The 25833-nt window shown below is 38.2% G+C and overlaps 1 protein-coding gene across 1 annotated transcript; it reads right to left on the bottom strand.

Moving 5' to 3' along the window:
* Positions 1–124: 124 nt before the first annotated feature.
* ZC3H11A (zinc finger CCCH-type containing 11A) lies at positions 125–25833 on the bottom strand. The gene is made up of 16 exons (XM_031438813.2): positions 25700–25833; positions 24460–24579; positions 18621–18744; positions 17307–17510; positions 17093–17209; positions 16748–16828; positions 15784–15894; positions 14879–14941; positions 12983–13081; positions 10575–10643; positions 6073–6576; positions 5599–5678; positions 4361–4691; positions 3676–3842; positions 3238–3305; positions 125–2820 (listed from the first exon to the last, which is right to left on the bottom strand). Exons 1-16 carry the CDS (start codon positions 25751–25753, stop codon positions 2562–2564), a joined length of 2451 nt encoding a protein of 816 aa, XP_031294673.1. The 5' UTR covers positions 25754–25833; the 3' UTR covers positions 125–2561.

Below are 25833 nucleotides of genomic sequence, written 5' to 3'. Positions count from 1 at the left end.
ACAGCAACTGAAGACCACAGTTCCTGTTGGTCTACTGACAAATTCAAAGCAAATTATCTTAAAACCGCAGAAATATTCTGGCAAAACGAAGCCACAATTTTAGAAAAAGATCATAGAACTTCGATCAATATAGAAAACAAGCTTTATTTCTGAAACTGTAATTATTAAACATCAGTCATATCTATAGTGGATTCAAAGATTGGTCGAGATGAAAATAAACTATGTTCTGGTCATACGAGAGAGCGGACCCATTGGACTTTGAGGTTAAGGCCAGAACTTAGACTATTTAAAACAAATACATGAGTTGCAAGTTATCTTGAAATTTCTGGCTATGGCTAAATTCTGTAAAATTGGGGCCCTTTTCCTGTTAGAATTGAAAACCATCATCTGGGGACTAGTTTTAGACTACTTTTGGAAAAATCTATGTTCTTTGGTAGCTAACAAATTTATATGTATTCCCCTAACAAAAAATTGGCATACTGAAAAAAACCTTGGCCTTTCCTGAATTAAAATTTTTATATGCTTGAAAATTCTAAATTGTTGAATCCATTTAAAATCACTTCTAAACTCTCTCTTTTAAGAGATTAATAACATTACTTCATTACAATAATGGCTATGTATCAGTGTCTGAAAAAACTCACATATATTTATTCTTATCTAAAGCAGATGCAGCTAAAACTGAGCATATTTGTGGGAAAGTTTGGCCATGGGTCCTTGTAAAAGGTCTCTAAAGCCAAATAATCTCTGTGAAACTGGATCACTTACACAAAAGGCCAACAACATTCTAACTGGGCCTCTACCAAGGCAGATCGCAGGTTGAAGTGATGTATGACCACTAAACTCACGACATCAAGACTTTCCTACACCAGTTTTATTTAAAACACAAGTAAGTATTTCTCTTTCTGTAATGGCAAATGGTTCAAACAATGCAGAACATGAATCACTGACTACTACAGGGCTTTAAATATGAAACAAAATCATTTTTTAAAAAGCAAAAGAATAAAGATTATATACAAAAGGGACCTGGAATCTACAAGCTGATTCCAAAAACAAAATGAGTAGAAAACCTGTGGTGAAGTCAGAACACTCCACCCCAGCTTTGGAGAAGGGCTGTTAGACAGCACTCAGTCAGCTGAAGATGGACTGGTAGAGAAGTGTCTATACATAAACTTCAAGTCACTTTTGCTTGTGTAGAATCATCCAGATCTTCCCAAGACTATTGTGGGCAGTCCTGTGGCTTTCTTCCTTTTCCACGTTCTCAACAAGGCTACATGCAGTTCAACTCTTGATGAGCCGCTTACAACAGCAGTTCCTTAGGAGCCAACATGACAGGCGGGTCAGGCTTCCCCACGAGAAACAACACTGGCCCACTACAGCGAAACACCAGAATGGGCAGGTCGCTCCTTCCTCTTCCTGTTGATTATTTACAACAAGTCTCCTTTCAAGACTATTATCCCCATCATGCTTGTTCCTTCTCAAGTAAGTCTAAACCTTGAGGTGATATAAAGGAGACCAACATCAAGAAACGAATATTCAATTAAGAAACGAAGAAAACTGGCAGGTATACAATACACCCCCAGAGCACCCCAACAACCCCGTTCACAATGCTACAGTTCCCGGACAAGCAGCGGCGGCTTGAGTTCATTCCCGTCCTCAGGCTGCTTAAAGGGCGCCAAATAAATACTGGGCAAGAGGAGTCTGCTAGGAGAGTCAGAAACAAAGAATTAACCAATTTTTATTCCTGTGATAATTCAATGCTAGTAGGAGGCAAGTACTGAAGGGACAACTTCCTTATTAAAAAAAAAAATTCCTGTAATCATTATGTCACCATCTCTTATTAAGAATCCACGGAATCCCAGAAATAGAAAATTAGTTTCAGAGGACCCCTGAGGCACTTTAAAGCCTTAAAAAAATTACAGTAATAATAAATCAGCTACTGCTCTTCAGAGGCTTACAGAACAGCAGAAGCATGAACATCAGGTCCAAAAAGTTATGTCCAGATTACAGTTTCCTGAGCCGCTCAGCTGTCTCTAAAAGCTTAGTTCAATCTCCAAATACCTTTTAAAAGACATACAATTTAACACAGACTAGGTGGACTGTTTTGTTTATAGAGGTGGCACAAAATTTGGTCCTTAGTGGTAGCAGCTATCTTTATCCTTTTCAAACTCTGGTAACAACAGGTACAATCAGACAACACATAAAAGAAGTAACACAGCAAAGGGGGAAAAAACAAAACTGACAAACACCTCAAGGAGTCACTAAGTTCTCTTGTGTCCCTCCACTTGGGCCTCCCGCTCAGTCTGCCTGTGGGGAGGGGTGAAGACAGACTTCTTTCTCAAGATGCTAAACAATGGCGTCAAATGGACAAAGTGATTATCAAAGGACTTTAAAAATCTGACCCCAAGGAATCCAGACACACAAGGGTAATTAGAGGTATATTTCTGATTTGGGGCAAATTCTAGGCTAAAGAAATGATAATTTTGGATAAATATTACAATAGATGAAACCAAGTCCAATTTTTTGGCGAGTTTTTTTTTGTTCTGAATGTTCTGCTACCATCTTCAGCTGTCAATCATTTCTGACAGCTCAAGCAGAAGGTCATCTTCATCTTTCCCAGGATCCAAGTCAATCTCAGCTTCTAATTTGCCCCCTGAAATCTCCCATATTAGTTTCTCAAAATCATCCTCCATGGAGAGCGGGGGCTTTCCTGCTGAGGCAGAGCTGAGGCGGCGAGTTTTTGTGGCCATCTGGGATGAGGAAGGGCCAGATACTTCTGGTGGGGAGGGATCTGCAGAGGACTGAGTTGGAGGCAGCACAAAACTGTAAGGAAAAAAACCCAAAAAATTATTAGATAACTGCCCTTTCTCAATGGTTGGCTGGACCACCTAGTGTCAGGGACATAAAGAGTTTTAGCAAAAGAGCTGCTTCTGAGGACACACATAAACAAAGAACTGTTTTGCTGATTTGGGACAAAGCATTTTCATCCTTTAAAGGAGAATTCAGACAGATGTTTAAAAATATTTAAAAAAAAAATACAGGCAAAATACAAACAGTAGAATCAGAGGAGAAGAGCAACCCTGAGTACCATGTTTTGTTGCAATTAATTTGAAGTTTAGGACATTTATTTAGATGTGGCTAAACTGTAAATGTTTCGAATTATTTAGCAGTATTATTCTCTAGAGAGCATAAATAATAATAGTGGTCTAAAGTCTGGTTAAAAAGAATTGCAGGTATTACCTGTCTCTAGGTTTCTCTGTCTCAGGCACAGTGACTGATCTGTCCTCCGAGTGAAGTGGGACCACAGCCTACAACACAAAGAGTGAGGTAATTCTATGGGAGAGTGGGAGAGTCGTGCTTTTTAATTTGAGCACATTCATTTTCTTTTGCTGCCTTCTTAGAATGATGGCTATCATTGTTTAAGCCTGGGAATCCAAAAATAAATAATCCAAAGGTTGAGTGTACAAGTAAGCAAAGTATCTTGATCAGGCTTTAAAAAATCCCATCCTGCCTCTCTGCAAGTGTCTACCTATAAATACAGTTAAGAACCTAAACAACTGAAATGCTTAGGAAATGACAGAAAATATTACACATTATATAGACAGAGCTAAAAGAGAATAAACTTCCCTGCTTTCCTACTGCCCAGATAAAGCACACGGAGTTGGATCTACGTCTTACCACAGCTGCCTTTTTGGCTGGGCTTTCCTGCAGGACACTGCTGGAGCTGAGAGGCTTCACAGCTGCAATGACAGCAGGGTGCACCTCCACTGCCTTGCGTTTGGGGGCCAATTTGGGTGATGAGACAACTTTAACTACAGATGGCTTCACATTCACTTTAGGTTTAGCTACAAGGAACAGAAAATATCTGATTAACACCTAAAACAATCCCTTTTTTACATGGAGAATAACTCAGAACATCAAAATTCCTTCACTGCAACAGAAATACCACAAATAATAAAAAAAAACAGCCAAGAAAACAAAACTGAAAATGATCCACCAGCAATCTGTATTACATGTGGCCGTAATAAACACACACACACACAGACACACACAGATGATTCTTTTCAATGTCTCTTGAATCTGCTACTGCTCTTTGCTTCCCTGGTGTTTTTCTTCTTCAAAACCAGAGGAAAAACGCACCATGGAAAGTTGTAGACAAAGCTTTATAAACAGCAATTTTAAAACCTGAGAAAGAAACTCATCTAATTCTGTCTTTTTAAATAGAATTATCAAAAGTATTACTATCAACCTGTGTGACTAGTATACACAGCATATGAAATTCAACCCAACTGCTCCCAGGAAGTCACTGAAACTTGGTAATTTTGAAATTCTAAAGCAAAACGCACCAGAAAAAAACGCTCACCTTTACCCCTTTTTTCCAAGGTCTGTGCTGCACATTTCACATTCAATATTGAGTCCCCAATCCCTGAGGTTTCTACCTCTGCCTTCTGGTTTGATTTTGTGGGAAGCCGCTTAGTCAGGTGCCGTGTGACGCCTGGCACAGTAGTGAGCACGGGGTTCTCTGCTAACTGGATATTGCAAGAGTGTAAATTTCCCCAAAAGGACTTGAAAATTGATTTCTCCTTCTGTGAGGGTCCCCTCTCCGGCAATTTTTGCACATGCTTTTCTTTCATTGTCTCACATCTCTTGACTTGAATTTTAGTGATGTCAACTGCTGTGGTCTCGTATGAAGCCTATGGATAAATTCAAATGACAGAATGAAAATCTAGCATGTCTAACAACCTGTATGGTCATTATTACCTATAAGGCACCAGGCTAACATCTAAGTCAAACAGAGTTTCACATGACCCAGAATGCAAGAACGTTTGGTTTTTATCTGATATTAAATAGAAAACACCAAGCTCAAGATGAAAGATTAAAAATGTGTGGAACAGTAAAAACCCAAATTCTACAGGCTACACTATCATGACCCTAAGTCTGATACAAGTGGTTCCTAAATAATCTGACACTTGCACAAAGATTTACGTACAGAGATGTTCATTATCTTAATTGATAAAACAAAATCTAAATGTCTAGAAACAGACTATATTTGTGCAACAGAATACTGTGTGGCCAGTAAACACAAACATCATGAAGAATTAACAAGGTAAAGTTAAAGCAGGCTGTGAACATATACATTGCAGAGCTCTCAATTAGAATCTAAACATGAGTTATACACTAAATAAGGTCATACACATACATATATTTTTAAAAGGCCTGAAAGAAATGCATGAAAAAAGTAATGGTAGTTACACCTGGGTTGTGGAATTGTAGTTTCTCATTCTTTTTTAAAAAATAAAAATTCCCAAGTTTTATACAATGAGTGGCATTACTCCCAAATGCAGGGGAAAAAAACTCAGTTTAAAAAATATTAACGGACAATTAAAAACAACTTTAAAAGGGCAGAGAACAGTGGTACACATAAAAGTACAGAAAACTCTCACAGAAAACTATAAGCACAGTGAAAGACTGTCTACCTGATGTATCAGTCAAGTGTTAAATAGAAACTTAAAATAAGCTAAAACTAAAAACCACATTCACCACTGATCTAGCCTTTACTTGCCAAGGACAAAACTGTAAAATGATTCTGAATAAACTCACCTCTTTAGCCTCTGCTCTAGTAACACTGCTCTGAGAAGCAACGTCACTTTCTTCCTGAACCTTCTTCTCTTCTTTTATACCTAGACTCACATTAAACACATCTTTAGTGATTTCATTCATGCTGCAACCTCACGTCAGACGGAGTTAAACAAAACTTTTCTTAATAAAAGTAATGATAAGACAGGACAAATAAAACCCAAGTCCGTTAGTCCTCAGATTCAAAATGCACATTATAACACCAAAGGTCTACCGGAAACTAACACATTGTAAATCAAGTACACTTCAATATAAAAAACTAAAAACTCAAAGGTCTATTTAGTGCTGCTGTAAAGAAACAGCTTCTTTTAATCCAGTGGTTTTCAAAGTTATCGGAGTATAGAAAAGCTCTCAGGACTGCTGCGGCTAGCCTGCGGAACACCGCCCTGCGGGACGTTCCTTGGGGAAGCAGTACTGCAGGCCACGCGCCTTTGTTACCTGTTTTCTTAGTGATGCGGAGAAGCCGCCTGGCCCCTGCGGCGGCCTCGGGCTGGGGCTGGGCGCTGGCGCAGCTTTCCGGGCCCTGCTGCACCCTCAGCGCCTTCTCCAGTTTGATTTCCTCCAGCGTCTTGATTCGCACCTCCTGCATGGACTTTGCGCGGCCTGCGGGCTCCTCTGGCTGTCCTCTGCCAGCCACTACAGGTGGCAAAACCACTATTTTTTTAATTTCATTATCAGTCTTAAGCTTGATGCAGGTTATATCCTTCTTGCTTTTTTGCCTCTCTGCTTCCTGCTGCCGGTGTTTCTTCTCAGCCAGGACCTCAGAGAACGTTTTGATCCGGACATTGGAGGAGGTTCTTGTTCCCGAAGCAGAATCATCAACTTTTGAAGGTCCTTCTGTCTTGAGTTTAGTTTGCAATTCTCCACGTTTCTGACTGGCTCTTTCAAGAAGAATTTCTTCTAATGTCTTCACGTGGATCTCACCGACTTTAGTAACTCTCTCTGTTTTCATGGGGGAAAAACAAATCACTGTACTTGGAGTTCATCTCTTAGTGATTTATGATCTGTCTGTTCTTGGACCAGGACAGAGTCCAGGAGAGTGGGGTCATTTAGGCAGGCAATTAAAATGATCAGAAGCACATTAATTTCAACCTCAATTTTCAAATACTGCATGTTTCAGATAGTGGCCCTCAATGAAAACTCTAAGGTGGCAACAATTACTGATTTGGATTTTTATTCGGAAACTTATTCCTGAGGAACATGAAAGCTATTTACTAGTTGGGAGAAACTTGTCATTATAAATCTTACCAACAAAAAAGACAAATAGATTAATTCTTCTATTCACTCACAGATACAAACATGTGCTGGACACTATGCTAGAAATGTAACGGTAAACAAAATGCAAACTCTGCCCAAACATAGTTTGTGTTCTAACAGATCAATAATTAAGCAAAAACAAAGCATGGTAGTAACAGGTTTGATAAAGAAGTATACTTGACCCTTGAACAATGTACAGGTGGGGGGGAACTGGGGCATCGACCCCCATGCAGCTGAAAATTCACACATATAACTTTCAATTAAGCTTCATATCCATGGTTCTGTATCTGGAGATTTGACCAACCAACCATGGATTGTGCAGTACTATAGTATGTCATTATTGAAAAAAATCCGAAACATATATAAGTGGACCCATGTGGTTCAAACTCATTTGTTCAAGGGTCAACTTGTATAATGCTACATATGAGCACAGAGCAAGACCACCAACCAACCTCTAAGAACTGTTAAGTGAAGCTTTTCAGAGTAAGTAATATTTAAGTGGCATTTAAAGGATGAAAAGGAGGTAGAACAGGTAACAAGACAGAAGAAAAATGGGAAAGGCCCAGAGACTGGAATGCCACTCAAGAGCTATTTTTAATGATACGTTAATCATTCTGTATTTGCTTAAACTAAAGAGCAAATTTCACACCTGGCAGATAAACCTGTCCTCGTTACAGAAGGGCTTAAAGAAAAAAATAATGAAGTGATATGAAAAAAATAAGACTAATTTGGGGATTATACACACACATATTTCATCACTAAATAACAGCTTTTAATGACAGATCAAAAACAAACAAAAAATCTCCTTTTACAACCTCAAACATAGCACGTTCTGTCTTACCTTCTGAATCTTTGAATATGCTGTCCCTTCTAAACGCAATACTCCCTGCTGGTCCCATTTCTCCCGCTGCCTACTTTAAAGTGAGTTCAGCTCAGAACCTGACACCCGCCAGTCTAGTTTGCTTTTCTGGTCACACAGCACTGTAACTGCCTGTATTACTAGATACTTCATGAGAACAGTGACTAGATTTATTTTCGTATAATACCTGTTACGTAGGGAGCACTCAAACACTTACTTATTTTCTTAGGTTTCTTAAATAAAAATTCTACCATTTCAAGATGGTAGTCTGATCTCAAAATGACCACTTTAATAAAGTACAACATGAATGGTGACACAGAGACCCTGTTTTCCTAAACTACAAAATTTCTTGAAAACAATAGAGAAGACATTAGAAGTAGAATAAATCCAGAATAGCAATGGAAAACAAGAACGCCACTGGCAGAACATAAACCTTGAGGAATTTGAGATGAAAAGTAGATGTCTGAAATTATAAAAAAAAAACAACAGATAAAACTGTAGGAGTGAGATCTTTCCAAAAAGGGAAGTGTGTTCTTCCCAAAAGAAGCAAAAAAAACAACAACAACAACAACAACAAAAAACCACAACTGCCAAACTAGTATGAAAATCAACAGTAGGTAGAAATTAAGGATGGTCTATGGAACAGTTGGGCCAGTCAGGACCCTCTCCTGAGAACTACTCCCCAAAAAGAGGAGAATCTGCCAGAGAAGGGGGCACATTATGAGGATGTTGGAGCTGGAAAGAAGTAGAGCGTTAAACTTGCAGGCTTTCATAAGCGCCAAGCAGAAAAATGAGAGGAGAGGGAGCAAAGCTAGAAAATGAGACAGGTTGGCTGCACTCAAAGTAAAGGTCTTTCTTACCATGGCAATCATATAAGCCCCACCTTCAAACCTGCGACCCACACAAGCTGCCTTTTAGTGACACCATCTCTACTTAGGCAGACAGGTCTCCCAGCCAGGAGAGAGGACTGCTTGGGAAGAAGACCTACCCATTAAAAAAATAAAAGATTCAAATCAGAAACCCCAGAGCTGCCTGAAATCAGGCTGTGCAAAAGGAGAAATCAGAGAATTTAAAGTTCTTGGAAAATAGAAACACCAGTGCCAAAATAAATCTAACCTACCTTTAAAAAAGACAAGGCTGGTATAGAAAATCAGCCATCCAGCATACGGTCAACAAACTATATATATAAAGTCCATGGGTCAAATCTGGCCATGGTCTAATCTTTATAAACAAAGCTTTACTGAAACACAGCCATACTTAATTCATTTACATACTGCAAATAGCCGCTTTCACAGTACAATGGCACAGTTGAATAGCTACAACAAGAGACTGCAGACCACAAAGCCTAAAATATTTATCACTTGATCCTTCACAGAAAAAAATTTGTCAATTCCAAATCTAGAAAATAAAGCCAAGCGAAACTCATAGAAAGTGAGGCCAAAAAACCAAAGGGATGGAAGTACGAAGGCGAGGTTAAGACATGAGGTGTATGTCTGAAAGTTCCAACATCTAGTAAGAATTCCATAAAGAGAAAAGAAAAAGAAGGGTAAGGACGTACTCAAAGAAATCAGACGAGTATTTTCTACAACTAAAAACGTTAAGTCCTAAGATTCTAAGGACCCACTGAACCGTGGGCAGAATGAACAAAAAGACCCATGTTCAGATCTATCTATCACAGTGAAGTCACAACATACGAGGGACGAATGAGAGAAAAATCCTCGAAGTTTCTGAAGAGTAAATTCATTGTTTACAAAAGAATAAGAATGTCTGACATCAGACTGCCTTTTTATGATGTAAAATCTGAAGATAAGAATAGGACATAAAAGAAAAAGTACAGGCAAACCCCACTCGCATACACGGATACAGAAATTAAAAAGTATTAAACTAAACCCAGCAATAAAAATGTTTTATAAAGAACTTGGATGCCAATTCCCAATACCACTTAGAAAGAAAAAGTTACAAAACTATTTTGGGGACGTGGGTACAGCCCAGTGGTAGAGCATGTGCTTTAGCATGCACGAGGTCCTGGGTTCAATTCCCAGAACCACCATTCAATATATAAACAAAAAAATAAATCTAATTACTCCCCCTCAAAACAAAACAAAAAGCTGGATGGCTGAGTAAATGACTGTTTATTTTATTATTCTTATATTTATTTTATTATTCTGTATAAACTGTACACATATATATACACTTAGGTAGTTATATCTCCTGATTTAAAAAGTCTAATAATTAAGAGTGCAGGAAGAATATAAAGAAGAAAATTAAAATTACTTAAACTTTCAATATCCAGATAAAACCAATGTTAATATCCTGGTTTATTTTTTTCTAGGTATATATTTTTATTTTTATAAAACTGGAAACCACCTTATACATATAGACGTTTTTCCTAGGAATAAGTTTCTATAAGAAAATAAACATTCTTATGTTGCTCCAAATCAAAAGGTCAAAAGCATTGTGTGTTCTTTTGCAACCTTTCTTCATGCAACACAATGGGAGAAGTTTTCCACATCATTATTGTTCATAATATGACTTTTCGTCATGGCAATTATTCTAGTATATAATTACCCTAATTTAATTCCCTTTTCTTGGATATTTAGTTATTTCTGACTTCATATTATTAGTGCTATGATAATCATTTTGCCATCTTTAAGTACAACAAGAGAATGCATACCAGTGAGAAATCAATTACTTAAAAAACAAACAAAACCACAAAAAACAAAAAGCACAAGCCCTGAAGTAACTCAAAAGATAAACTGGAGAAAAAGCAAAGATTCCCATGGCAAGGAAAAAATATCAGGAGTTGGCATTAGGGTTTACCTACCCGCTGCCTCTTCACTGTTTGGACCAGCTGATACGCCTAATCGCTCCTTCAGAGACTTGGAAACTTGAACTGTTAAAAATAAAAAAAAAAAGACTGAAAAAAATCCAAAGTTAAACAGACTTATAAGTCAAAAATCTTTTTTTCCCTTTCTTTAATTTATTTTTATTGAAGTACAGTCAGTTTACAATGTTGTGTCAATTTCTGGTGCACAGCACAATGCTTGGAACATATATACATTCATTCTCATACTCTTCTTCACCATAGGTTACTACAAGATACTGAATACACCATAGGTTACTACTGTGCTATACAGTAGAAGCTTGTTGTTTATCTATTTTATATATATTAGTATCTGCAAATCTCCATCTCTCAATTTATCCCTTCCCACCCACTTCCCTCTTGATAACTGTAAGTTTGTTTTCTATGTCTGTGAGACTGTTTCTGTTTTATAAGTAAGTTCATTTGTCTTTTTTTGTTGTTTTTTTAGATTCCACATGTAAGTGATATCATGTGGTATTTTTCTTTCTCTTTCTGGCTTACTTCACTTAGAATGACATTTTCCAGGTCTATCCATGTTGCTGGGAATAGCATTGTTTTATTATTTTTTATAGCTGAGTAGTATTCGGTTGTGTAACTATAGCACAGCTTCTTTATCCAGTCACCTGTCAATGGACATTTAGGCTGTTTCCATGTCTTAGCTATTGTAAATAGTGCTGCTATGAACATTGGGGTGCATGTCTTTTTGAATTAAGGTTCCCTCTGGATATGCCAGGAGTGGGATTACTGGTCATATGGTAAGTCTATTCCTAGTCTTTTGAGGAATCTCCATACTGTTTTCTGTAACGACTTCCGTAACGATTTTCCATATTGTTTTCCGTAACGAAAACTACATTCCCACCAGCAGTGTGGGAGGGTTCCCTTTTCTCCACACCCTCTCCAGCATTTGTGATTTGTGGACTTCAAAAATCTTTCTCAAAGGTCACAAATTAGGCTTATACTTGTCTTCTAATGCAAATGCTTTTTAAAATTTCTTCAATTCTTAAACTTTTCTTTTTCACAGTACAGATAGATCTATGAGAATCATGGGTTCCCTAGAGCACTTTGGAAAGCTTAAAAAAAAGATCCTCTCTTTATAGCTAAAAAGTAAAAACTACTGAATTTAAGGAAATAATTTTGTTACTGTACAATATTCTAAAATTTTATTGGCATCAAAAGGTTTTTTCCCCTCTTAAATCCATTTGAAACATGCTCTTTAGTTACGAGAGTCTTTAATATGATTGATAAGCAAAGAAGGAAATGTGGCTGCCAAAGAAAAAAAGTAACTTCTATTTGCCCTAAGAATATAAGAAAGCCCCAACCGAGAAAGTTTGCTCATCAAAGCCTCTTGGGCTAGAAGAAAAGTGGAAAGAAGTTTCTCAACTTCAGGAGAAATTAAAACTAAACACGAGAAGGAGAAACCCACCCCCCTTTTTTTTTTTAGTAATTACACCACTGTTTCCTTGTATGACTGTTTCCAAGTCATATAAAGAAAAAAAAAATCCAATTGTTTACTTCTTTCTATAAATAGATCTTCAACTATAAAATCATTCTAACTCCCAAATCTCTCTCAAATTAGTCCACAGCTCTCCACACCAACTTTTAGGACACTAAGTTCATGCCACTAACTCCTCTTGCCTAGATTTTTTTTAACAGCCTGCTAACTCATATCCTGGAGAGCACTCTTACCCTTTCTCCATATTTCAGGTGGGGTGACAGTTCCAAAATGCAAATATGAGCACCTCTGACCCTTGTTTATAACCTTCCCATGGTTTGCTGCTATCTTAGGATAAGCCCAAACTCTCTAATAGGGCTCAAAAGGCTCGATATGGCCAGTCCCTTCTTCCTCTCCAGTCACCATGCTCGTCATTCACAAAATCATACGTTCAGCCAGTCAGTCCCCTGAGCTCTGTGCCTTGGCCTGTATCATTGTCCCCGCCTAGAATACAACCTCTGGCCCATCAACTTTACCTGGCTAATACCTAACTCATGTTTCAGGTCTCAGCTTCAACAACATTTCTTCTGGGAGCCTCTCCCTGACATATGGTGAGATGAGTGAGGTGAGGTGCCCTTCCTATGTGCTCCCCTTAACATTGTGTACTTCCTGTCATAGACTTTATCACAATATATGTAAATATCCCTTTCTGTCATCATATCACAAATTCCTGAGGATTTTGATGTTTATTTTATCCAATGATGTCTACCTAGAATCTAGCAGAGTAAACACTCAAATGTTGAACGAATGATAAAACAGACACCAGAAGATAATAATCTAAGTCACCTGAACAAAAAGAATGACAAGCTGTACCTGCTAACATGACAAGAGACAAGTGCCAAGATTACACACACAAAGTGTATTAGACCAAAGGTACCTTTCTTTGGTGTTTTGTCAGTGTTAGTTTCTGGGGCTTCAACTTTCTTCCCTAGCCTTTGCGCAAGGCTACGCTTCAACGGAGGATCACTGTCGCCACCTACAAAGGGAATGCAGTTTAAGCGTTCAAGGCGATCTTCAGCAAGGTCAAGAAACACAAGCAAAAACAGACAACAGAGAATAATTCTGTACGTTTTCTGCATTTATACGATGCATTTGTTCATTAGCCTCCTTATAAAGCTCAGTGTCAGAGAAGGAATAAAAACGTCTCAGAAAAAAAGAGGTAAGGAAGGAGACAAAAAGTAAGAATGCACAAATTAGCATTCACCAAGTAATTAGAACTACACATGGAAAATCATGAGCCCTAACTAAAGCTGAAACTCAGGACTAGAAACAAGTGAAAAAAATCTTCAGGCGCAAAAGCATCTTAATTGGCAACTGCTAAATTCTAGGTAGATTTGTGGTTAAATACAACTCGGATGACTAGGAAGACAGCAAAAGAACTACAAAATTTTAGATTTTCCCATGACATGAAGACTCCAAAGTCCAAACAGTCCCTTTCTTCCATTCCAGATAAGAAATCTAAGGTTATGAAAGAGGCTGTATTTTACCCAAGTAAGCAATTAGTGACAGAGCCAAGACCTGAACAGGTTTCCTGACCCCTGTTTTATTACATTACACTATTCAATACAAGTTGTTTTTGTTTGTTTGTTTATTTTATTGAAGTATACAGTCAGTTACAATGTGCCAATTTCTGGTGTGCAGCACAATGTCCCAGTCATACATATACACACATAGATTTGTTTTCATATTCTTTGTCATTAAAGGTTATTACAAGATATCCAATATAGTTCCCTTGGCTATACAGAAGAAACTTTTTTTTAACCTATTTTTATATACAGTAGCTAACATTTGCAAATCTCAAACTCCCAAATTTATCCCTTCCCCCTGGTAACTGTCAGATTGTTTACTATGTCTGTGAATCTGTTTCTGTAAGTTTTCAAAAACTGTTTTTCGGATAGCTTGACTGAAGATATAATCTTAGCAGGGTCCTATTAAAAATTCAAAAGACCCTACACAGAGTATGCTTTTCTCTCTCCCCTTATTTACAATTTAAACATAAAACCTAAAATCACAAAGTTACATGTACGCTGATATTAAAATAGATTATTTCTGTATTTTTTTTACCTAAAATTTCTCAGGCAGTGAAAATGATATAAAAGAAAACACAAAACAGAAGATTTCATATTTGCAAGCACATTTTATTTTATTTTTAATTGTTTTTTATGTGGGGGAGTTAATTAGGTTTGTTTGTTTATAATGGAGGTGCTGGGGACTGAAACTAGGACCCTGTGCACGCTAAGCATGTGCTCTACCACTTGAGCTATATTCTCTCCCACTGCAAGAACATTTTAAAAGAGTATCAAGGAACCTCTGAAGTCAGATAAAATTTTCAAAATAATTCTTTCGAGACAGACACACTAAGTAGGTACACAACTCAGTTATATAAGAAAATACTTTTCTAAATATAAAATAGCACTAATAAATTCAAGGACTGAATTCATATTAACTGGATACTTTTCCCCCTCTAAAAACTCAAATTTCAATTTTTCCATAGAGATATTCTTTACTCTTCTTTAAACCTAGCACCTTCTAAAAAGTTAGCCATAATCTAATTAAATTAGATTTAATTTAAACACTATAAATTTGTAAACTTTATTAAGAGGTACAATGCACATATGAAAAACATGAAGAAATTTTATACATGCTTTCAGCCAGGAATACAAGGAGGTCAGCATCACTACTGACAGAGCACTTGTATAAAAAGAATTTCGGAGGACACACGTCAGTGCACAAACAAGCAGAAAATAAGGGATGTGCACGAAGCTCATCTCACCTACTGAAAATTTTCGTTTCCCCAGTCTCTCGGTTAGACTCAATCTTACCAAAGGTTCTTCTCCTAAAACGGAAAAAACAGAATTTCTCAACCATTAGCCTTTTTTTTTGTATTCAGTAACTACTAATGGATAAAAAGTATGCTCTGAAATTAACATGAATACACCGAGAAAGTCTCTCGGAAACTAGATCTCAGTCTTGAGGAAGACTACCCACTACAAGAGAGAAAAAAAGTCAACCTATTAAATAATAAACAGGAAATGCACAGCCCAAAGGGAAGCAATAACACAGTCTTAATTATTAACAGTAGCCGAGTATACAAAGGTAAGCTGTGTTCTGACCAATCGGTTATAAGACCCAAGATACACTTCTGCTTGTGGACTTCCGTATGTTCAATGAAATCATACTCTACTCACTCCACCACTAACTCTCCTGTGGAACCTTCCTTGGTCAGCCCGGCAAGAAGCGAGCTCTCCTTCCTCTGACTCTTTGTTGTTTGAATGGTACAAACATTTAAATATAACCTGCACACTACAGTTACTTGTGTCATAATCCTTACTAGATGTAAAACCATTAAGGGAAAGGACTTTCACATTTTTCTGTAACTTAAAAGGTTTACAATAGTTCCTAACCTACAATGGGCAGTCAATAAATTTGTTGAATGGATACAAATGAACAGTAAATGTAAAAGTTATACACGATACATCAGTGAGAGAGCTGCATCGTTAAGAATTTCAACCTTTTAAATAGTAGAGTCAAATGCACTAGCTTTCCATTCTCCCATCCAATCAACATTCTGGAGTCTACCTGCAAATCCGCTGAGGGTAAACTACACCCAAGGGTTTCGCTCTCCCAGATATTTAAAAGCAGTAGCCTGACAACTCTTAAGACCTACCAGTACCTCACCTTGTTTGCTGGACAGAGTTACTGTCCTCACCACAGTCCGGACGTTCTCTTTTTCAGGACCTGGAATGGGCTGTGGTTGGAGTAAAAGACTGGAAACTCCTGAAGAACCTTCTGAATAAAGCAAGTCAAAGAACAGTAAATAATTTACAGAAAATAAAGCTATCACAAGTCAAGAAATTTTGCTTCTGTGACCACGTAAGTCCAACACAGACCACTACAAGCGCATCAGTTTTTCTGTTCCTGTTTGCCTATAGTGAAATGCAGCAGTGGAAAGGGAGATAATCTAATTTCTCAGCTGCCTAGGGCACAACGTGAAAATAAAATATAAAACTGTTTTGAGGGACTTAGACACTCAATCTACTTTTATTTACCAATAAGGTTAACATCATTCTAAAGTTAACCTCAGAAGCACACCAACTATTAGTATAGGTGTGTCAACTGAACCTTTTCCATCCATATTCAATCTGCAAAACACAACTCCAAGGTTCCTACAGAACAAGCTTTAGCAAGAAGATACTTAGACCCAAACATGTGATTCTCTCTAAACACTACATTTCACACAACAGCTGTAATTTTTAGGGTTGGAATACAGATCAACCAGGCCAAGGCGAACACCAGGAGAAAGTCCGAGCAGCTCTCGAGGAAGAGTTCGACTACAAAAGAAACGCTATCAACTTTTTCCTCTTTTAGTAAGTTTACATGATGTTTTCTAAAGTTATATTTCTCAAAATAAACAAGTTCTTTCAGGTTCTTTATTGTACATGCCTAGCTCTGAATAGTTGCGGACTGAAACAAAGCTGCAATGAGTTAAAAAGGCAACCATGATTTAAATAAGACTGTGTTTTACCCCAAATAAGCCACACAAATCAAAACCTACTGCTCATTTTGGTTGGTGCCAAGCATCCTTATTATCAGAAGTATCATTATTCTTCACTAGCAACATTCAACCCTCCACATGACTCACCACCTTGCTTCTTGGATTTTTCTTTCATTTTCTTTGATTTAATTTCCTCAAGAGTTTTTATTCCAAAATTCAAACATTCACCTAGGAATGCAAATAGAAACCACATGAGGAACTAGCACACTTTCACCTTTGCATTTTATTTATACACAGCTGGCATTCAAATGTTTTCTGAATGAGTAAGAGGAAATATGTGTAAGTATGTGTGCGTGCATAATGGGGGCAGGGAAGAGGGAGGTGGTGGTGATTATGAACTAAACTTCAAAAGTATATAGAACAGTCTGGACACATTCAGTAGTGCTGTAAGATTTATGAGCAGGAACCAGCGTTAGCATAGCCCCTTCTCACCTTGTTTTACACTGACCCCAGGTTTCCGGGCAGAAGCCATTCTTAATCCGTTATGAACTTCAGGAGATGGTTGCAGGGTAGATGTTTTGGTTTCATCACCTTCCTCAGAAAACTGATCTATATTATCAACATTTAAGGCAAATTTCCAATTAAAGACAGACCTAGAGCTTCAAGTCTGACTCTAATTCACGAAGTAACCCCAGCTGAAACTCACCATCATCGTCTTCGTCATCATCTGCAGCGTTGATCACCACTGGTGGATGCGTAGGGCTGGGAACATTTTCTGAACTTTCTACTTTCATGACACTTCGCAGCTGAGGGGAGGGATTAGACTGGACAGACAGTTTGTTCTGCTGAACTGTGAGCTGGCTAGCCTTCACGTCCTCTTCCGGTGACTCAGGCACAGTAGGCAACACAGCTAGAGGTAAAAAGTTAGTCGTAAATTAAACAGAAAATGCAGTCCCAATTCACCAGAAATCCCCGATCACCTATGGTAAGTTTGGTGCATTTTTCTTTACGAGCATTATGTCCTTTTAATTTATGTCTTTTAATTAAAAATTTAATTTAATTTTTAATTTTTCCACTTTCCCAATTAGGTTCTAAACTCCTAGGGAGGGAAAATGTGGCTTTCAGCTAATAACTATTCCCTGCACGTAAACTCCAAAGTGAGCACTCAAAACAGAAAATAAATGGGAAGCCAGATGCATAGTAACTGCAAATTCTAGACATTTAATTTTAATATTGAAATTCTAGGCTTTTTGCTTGACAAGAAGTAACTTTTTTAAGAGATAGTAGGTCATACTTTTGAACCAAACCACAAAGGAGTAAGCCTACTTTTCCCCTTAACACAGAGACAAAAATATGTAGTCCTTGAATTTTAATCATATAGCAGATGTGGCTTTTCAATGGCTGATCATTCCACTAGGAAATTACTTTAAAGGGGACTTGAGAAATAAATACTAGTTTTTGGTAAAATGTAAGCTTTGTTTTAGATCACACCTGCAGCAGGGGTAGCACACACTTTTCTGTAAGGGCTGTGCAGTAAATACTTAAGGTCTCATAGATCTCTATCTCAACTGCCTGAGTCTACAGCAGCAGCACAAAATCTGGCCATAGAGAACATGTAAATGAATGGGCACGGCTTTGTTGCAATAAACTTTATTTTACAAAACAGGCGGAGGACCAGATTTGCCAGCTCCTGGCCTAGAGAATCAAGTTTCTTTTGAAAATCCCTACAGGTCTGATAAGAAAATGAGAAATGAGGAAGCTATACAGTAAAGCTACAGTAATCTCAACAGTCATGCCTAGAAACGTTCGTGCAGCAGCGTGGCTTCTGGCAACCCAGCTTTAGTTATGACTTTGCTGCTTACTGGCTTGTAACTGTGTACGAGTCATTTCACCTCAATAAAGTTCAGTTCCCTCATCTGCTCTCTCACTAGAAGAAGGCAACGTTTACACTGCGTACAGTGAGCACAGAAGGTGTTCGTTATATCCTAAGTATTCTTTTAAAATTAAAAATTAAGCTCACTTTTGCTTGGAGGTAGGAAAAGGCCGTCAACATAGCGTCCTCTGTTGTGATGGAAAGCGCAGTTTAGTTTCTGACATCCCATTGGCTGATTTTCCCAGTAACAAGGAATCTCACTGCGTTTTTTCTGTTAAAAAAAAAAAAAACACACACACATTGTTTTCAAATAAAAAATACAATGTGACCTGTATTAATTTGGTCGTGTTTTCTGGACAAAGTTTATACAGGATTAAAAAATCTGAGGCATGTGAGAGGATTCTGAGTAGGGGGAAGAGGAGTTGCTGAAGCTGACACACTTTAGCAGAACAGAGATGAAGGGAGCAGAGAAGGAGTCTGCTACTCTTTCCTTCTTGCCTTCATCCTGGAACCCCCAAATGTCTACACTTAATTTAAAAAAGCAGGATTATATAGTAGTTAAGATTACGGAATCAAAGATAACAAGGTTTGAATCTCTATTATGCCACTTATTGGCCATGTGATGTTAGACAAATAATTTAATGCTTCTAGGTCTCACTTTCGTCAGTTATAAAATGGGAGTAACAGTAGCTATCTAACTAGTTTCTTATGAGAATTAAATGAAATAATGTACATGAAGCACTTAGCTCACAGAAAAGAATCAATAAACTGCAGTTATTATTTGAAGCTGAGAGTTCAAGAAAATTTCTTCCTATTCGTGACCTCTCAAAAGCTCATGTAACACACTGAAGGTGGTATCCTTCCTTCCCAAGCGACCCTGCTCTTACAAATGGGAGTGAGAAACCCACCCTGCACTTCTGGATCACAGGATACATGTCCGAGAGAAATATATACATTAGTTCTAGTATACATATTAGATGGCTATAAAGAATACTCAGAGCAATACTATTTATAACAGTTCCAAAATGGAAACAACCCATACACCAACACTATAATGAATGAATCAATTTTAGTATATTCATACAATACAATGCTTTCCAGTAATGACAGGGAATAAATTTAACCCCCGAGAGGCAGAATGAAAGAACAAGACACAAGAGTGCATACCGTATGATTCCATTTATATAAAGATCAAAACAGGCAACACTCCCCTATGGTAGCGTAGTCTGGATGGTGGTTCGTTTTGGGGTGTGGTTAGTGACAGTGAAAGGATAAAGAGGGAAGAGAGACTGTTGGAAATATTCTATTTCTTGATCTGGGTGCTGGTCTAGTTAGTATATTCACTCTGTGAAAATCCTTCAAGTTGTAAGATTATGGTTTGTGCACCCTTCTGTATATAATTTAACCAACAGTTCGATAATGAAAGAATAAGAGACCTGATAAGTACTTCTGTTCAGTAACTAAAACTGGGAGGGTACAGATCCAGTGGTAGAGTGTGTGCTTAGCATGCACAAGGTCCTGGGTTCAATCCCCAGTACCTCCTTAAAAAAAAAAACAAAACACCAATTATGTGCCCTCCCCCCAACCAAAAAAAACCCTAAAAAAAAAATAAAAATAGTAAAAAGTACAGCAACACCTCTGCCTCTCAAAGAACTGGTTAGAATTTATTAGTCTCTTGTCACAGTCAAAAGGTAGGTAGAATAGCTACCATAGTTCTTTAGAATAACAATTATTCAATTACTCCTTCCTTAAGGCAGAACCTAATACCAGTTTTCCTTGCTCCTGGGTCTGTCTTCACTTAAGTTTTTACTTCACTCCTGCAAGTACTGGACGCCATCTATAATAGCATCTTCTATACAGGAGTCACATGAAATTTATTTGATCTGTTTAATACTCTTACTGGATTTTGTTTCTAAAAAGTAATACACAAGCAATGAAAATGACTTGAAAAATAAAAATTAATGCCTGCTACGCTATTACCCAATGAGAATCACTTATTTTGCTATAGAATTCTTTCACTTAAAAAAAAAAAAAACTGCAAATGTACTGAAGCACACTTAAAAGTGTTCCATATAATGCTGTGTATTTTCACTTAGCAACACATCGTCCATAGTAACATTCTCCTGCATGATTCTTTAACTTTTAGTAGGTAATAAGCACATGGTTCAAAGATACACAGTTACTGCTCATCACGTGCAGTAGGTATGTACTATTAAGCCACCATAAATACTGAATTAGTAAATACTGAACCACACTGCTCCTAAGGGAAAGAGAGTTGGGTTCCTGCAAGCATCTGGTCACATTTTCATCAACTGATCAATACATCATCTTGTTTTATGTGTATTTGTGTTTAAAGACATCTTATTTAATATGTATCACTGATTCATTAACACTGAATTCAAGGTCAATGGCACTATAACTCACAACTGAATGAAGCTACTTAATACTTGTATTTTCTCCATAGGACACATAAGAGCTTTCCTGGACTTAGGAACACTGTATACGGCACTTCAGCACTACAGCCGGGGCCATTTTAAATGGCAAAAACAACACAAAGCACAAAAATGCAAACAAGTATGGCACTAAACAGACCACGAAGAGGACATGTGAATTGATCTAGGGGCTATAAATAAATTTTAGCAAAGAGGCAAATCTGCACACATGGAATCCATGAATGATGAGAACTGATGCCTATAGAAGGGGGTATATGGTTAAAAGGCTCCTTCCCATTCCTGTCTCCACTCTAGAGGCCACTGCCATTAAGCTTTTTCCTTTATACTTTCAGAGATTCTTAAAGTGCATATGTAAGCGAAAAGCAAATATAAATTCTTTTCCTTCTCTCTTTTAACACAAATGGTAGCACACCTTATTCTGCCCTTTGCTTTTTCGGTGACAATATATCCTGATCTATTCATATAAATAAATAATGTCCCTTTAAAATTTTTTCTAACAGCTGTCCAGCACTCCACTGTATGAATGTAATAAAATTTATTTCAAATGAAGGTTAGGTTGTTTCACACATTTTAACAATTACAAATTATGTTATAATGAGTAATTCTGCATAAATCTCATTTTGCAAGTATAAGAATTTAGTATTTTTGAAAGATGCAGCCAAATAAACCTCTGTGCCCACAGAGCTTCAGAGCAGCCCTCAGCCTGCTGTCCTTGGGAAGCCTGCTGGCACGGCTGCCCTTGCCTGGCACGGAGGGACCTGGCTCTCAGAATGTTCCTACTTAGTTAACTGATCACTGTGCAAACAATATGGCTTATGCCGAACACCCGCCGTCCTCCCCGGAGACTGGAGTTTTGTCATGTGTTAGGTAGAGCGTGCCTACATGACAGGCCTCAGTAAAACACTTCCATACCTAATGGGCTTCTCGGGGTAAAAACCACCCAATACGCTGCTGCGTTTTCACTGCTGGGGGAAGTGTGTGCTCTTCATGACTCTTCACAGGAGGGAGAGATCATAAAAGGAACCCACACATGGATTCCTCCAGACGCTGCCTGTGCCCTTCTCTTTTATAACCAGTGTATCCTTCCTACAGCACGGTAATAAATCTCAGCCATGAGCAAGCATACGCCCAGTGCCAAGAGCCCTTCCAGAGCTCTCCAAATGCGGGTGCTCTCAGAGACCATGCACCTTCCCTAGGAGCCGTGCCAATTTACACTCTGCTCGCAACGTGACATGAGTTTTCAAAAGCTGTAGACTCTTTCTGTTTCTGAATTTATTTGGCGACTTCCCTGCTACTTGGAAGACACTGTAGAATGCAGCTTAGAGACCACAAATCTGGAACCAGAACGACGTAGCTATGTAACCCTAGACATACAGATATTTAGTCTTTCTTCTTTCCCTACCCCCTCTCAAACAATTTAGTCCAAAGTGATTAGGTGAGGCTGAGAGGAAGGCATTCATGCTGGGAGAAGGAATGTCAAATGGCCAGCAGCAGGGTTTCAGAGCCTGGCTGACGTGAGGAAGGTGTCCACGTGTCAAGGCAGAACCAGCACAGAGTGTCAGGGTTAGTAAGGCAATTGCAAAGGAGGATGGCCTGGCGGTGTGCTAGAGCCTGAGAAGGGTGAGCAAGGCTTCTGCGCAGAGTGGATCCCAATGTAGGGTGAGGAGGGTGTACTCATGGAGGGTCAGCCAAGAATGGGCATCAAAGCCCAAGTAGGGGTGAGGAAGGCAGGGTCTTCCTGAGTGGGGGCCTGGCGCAGAGCTGGAGAATGAGCAGGGCGAGGAAAGCAACCACCTCACGTGGGAGGGCTGCCCAAAAGAGTATCAAAGCCCAAGAATATGAAAAAGGCATCCAGAGCGGGGGGATCAGGGTCTGGAGTAGGACGCTGGGGTACAAGCAGGGCGAGGAAGGAGTTCTCACAGTGAAACAGGGGAGGAGCCCTGCCTGGTACAGGACGTCGGAATCGCAACAAGGTGAGAAAGACGCCCTATGGAGGAGCAGCCTTGTGTGACATCAGAGCCTGCGAGGAAGGGAGATGCCATGATGCAATACTGGTTTACATAATTAGGGGACTCATCAAATAAGATTAAGGACAGTAAGGATCAAGTTGTGGAGAAGAGAGTTGTAAGCATGGAAAAGCAGAAGCCCAGACAAAACCCTGCAGTGCTGGGGAACTCGAGGTGTCAACGTGAACTCATGACTTTCAATATATAAACGTGAAGTAATAAATAATGATGTCAATGTGTGCGTGTATATACATGTATATAGTCTACTGTTCTGTCCACTGCAGGCCTGGGAGCAGTGATACTCCAAGGCCAGCCGAAATCTTACTTCCACATATCATTCTACACTAGACGGAACCAGGGCTCCTTGGAGAAATGGTTGATGCCAGGGCTGGAGGAGGAAAAGTACCAGATGAGCCTGGAAAATCTTGTTAGACCAGAAAATGAAGAGATGTTCAAAGAATGATGGAAACATCAGAAAGATACAAAAACTTGAAGCTTAAAGGGCTCTTACTCGCCAATCCGAGTCAATCTGAGGATAAAATATGGTAGTAACGGATTGAATAAAATAGGAGACCATGACTTCGCACATATAAAAAGCTGTGGGAAAAAAACCTAAAAGTTTGATGAGAAATGGGCTAATTATAGGGTCTCAAAGTATCTCTCCACAAAATACTTACTAATTACAAAAATAAAAACTTTATAGTGGAGCAATCTGGTGGATACCACTTAAATGAAGTGATCAAAGTTAACATCACCAGTAATGGGATAATTAAAATTGTATGCCACCCAATGGTAAGCAATGAGAAGAATGTCACCAAAGATACAGGACCTGAATTTAGTAATGAAGAAATACAGTGCAAACCCAAATTGATGAATATTCTACAAAATAACTGTCCTATAACTGCCAAAAGTGTCAAGGCCAATGAAAGGCAAGGAAAGACTGAGCAACTGTTCTAGACAGAAGGAGCCTGAAGAGTTATGGCTGCTACACGCAACACTCAATTCCTCCTGCAGTCAAGGACATCGCTGACGCAATGGCAAAACTTGAATGGAATCTGAGGAGTCAATGAAGGTAACATATAAATGCTAATTTTCTAATTTTGATGGTTGTATCATGCTTATGAAAGAGAATACCTTTCTTGTTTGTACGAAAATAGTAATGAAGGTATTTGGAAGTGATAGGGAATGTCAGTAATTCACTCCTAAATTGCTTAGAAGAAAAAGTTTTACACTGTACTTGCAACTCATTCTCTGGGTTTTAGATGGTTTTAAATAAACATAGAAATATAAATACTCCCCAAATATATATATATAATTTTTACATTTTAGATAGATTACCAAACTGCCTTTAAGAAAAATGATATCAATTCATACCGTATAACATCTAGATATTAAGTGAGCATTTTAATAATGACAAATTTCACTAGATCATTAAAAAGTTTTAACCCATACATTATATAAAACTTTTCCCCTATATTTTTTATTGACCCATCATGACATCAGACTACTCACAAATTAAAAACTTACATCAATCTCCATGTGCCGAAACCTGCACACCTGTCGGAAACAGCGTCCTTCTTGCCATAATGTGCAAACAGTTTCATTTCCTAGTGCAGCCTCACAGTGACGGAATGGACAGCTGTCACCCTGTAAGCAAGGACAATGACACAGTAAAGAACTGTGGTACCAAACTAGATCCCAGGCAAAACGTTCATGTTAAGTTTCTTGGCATCTGGACAAACACAAAGGAATAAGGAGAAATAGGCAAGGCAGAAAACAAATGAAAAGACATGACAGGAACAATTTGAGGTCAACAAATCTATCATTTCCTAAAACCTGTTTCTTGACAGTATCCTTCATCTGAAATGACAACATGGATGACACAAGCTGAAAGACGGGATTGAAAAAGACAAGTGGGAGTATTAGGTACTCTTTAAAAATGTATTTCACAGTTAATCTTTAAAACCATTTCGTATATCTGAACTTGGGTAACTAACACTTAATGGAAAATGAGAAAGTTAATAGACCAGAATTTAAGTATAACTCCATGCTTCACTATATATTCCATACAATTTCTGAAAACAATGCTACTGTTGTGCTGCTTGCTATATAAAATCGAAGCTTTGCTCAAAACTGACAGTGTTAAGCACAGCACCAAGATGATTTAATAGTTTTTGTAAAAACACATACATGTATAGAATTAGTCATAAAGGAACAATAGAAAACAGTGGATAGATCTAAATGGACCTGTAAAAGAACCAAGCTGAAAAATAGGAAGTTCTAATACAGAAAAAGCAATAAAGCTGCAAAAGCATATTTAGAAAAGTGGCTTTAGTATTCAGGAGGAAATCGGAAGAAAAAAGTCAAATTCAACCCATCACAGTTTCTTCCAGTACAGTACAACCCACCCATTCATTTAACACAAAGTAAATAAAATCTAAGCTGGCAAGCCACAGGCCAAAGTGCTCCTAATTCCAAAGGCCCCCTGAAGAGATTAATTATAGATACAAAAACAGTGAATGATGACTAAATGGTATGGACCTTTTCACTTCAGCAGCGTATGGAGAACATAAAATGAAGAGCAAAAAATTGAAGAAAAAGTTCTCTTAGAAGAATTTCTTTACTATTCTTTACTAAAAAACTGACAGCAGATAATAAACAGTTGAGTCAACAACACATAGAAACAACTCAGTATATTAGAAGAAACCTTACCCACTTTTATTACGGAAATCATAGAAAGAACTGATTTAGAGATACTGATTCTTACTTTGGTACATGTAGAATAGAAAAAAAAATAGCAGTCTTCTCCTTGATTAGGCATGCTGAGTAGATTCTTAGAACAGAGTGGCTTCTTGAAAACAAGCCACTGCTTCCTCAAGGCGAGGACCAGCTCCAAGTCCT

Source organism: Camelus dromedarius, chromosome 21, assembly GCF_036321535.1.
Source record: "Camelus dromedarius isolate mCamDro1 chromosome 21, mCamDro1.pat, whole genome shotgun sequence".
In the NCBI taxonomy this organism is placed as follows: Eukaryota; Metazoa; Chordata; class Mammalia; order Artiodactyla; family Camelidae; genus Camelus; species Camelus dromedarius.
This window is presented reverse-complemented; position numbering and strand designations above follow the sequence as displayed.

What these genes read in the sequence shown, in the direction of transcription:
- ZC3H11A (XM_031438813.2), bottom strand. Translation starts at nt 25,753, where the DNA reads ATGCCTAATCAAGGAGAAGACTGCTATTTTTTTTTCTATTCTACATGT. An exon ending in TCTATTCTACATGTACCAAA is followed by an intron (nt 24,580 to 25,699) that starts GTAAGAATCAGT and finishes CCTTGCTTACAG; the next exon opens with GGTGACAGCTGTCCATTCCG. An exon ending in TTTCCTACCTCCAAGCAAAA is followed by an intron (nt 17,511 to 18,620) that starts GTGAGCTTAATT and finishes TTTTACCTCTAG; the next exon opens with CTGTGTTGCCTACTGTGCCT.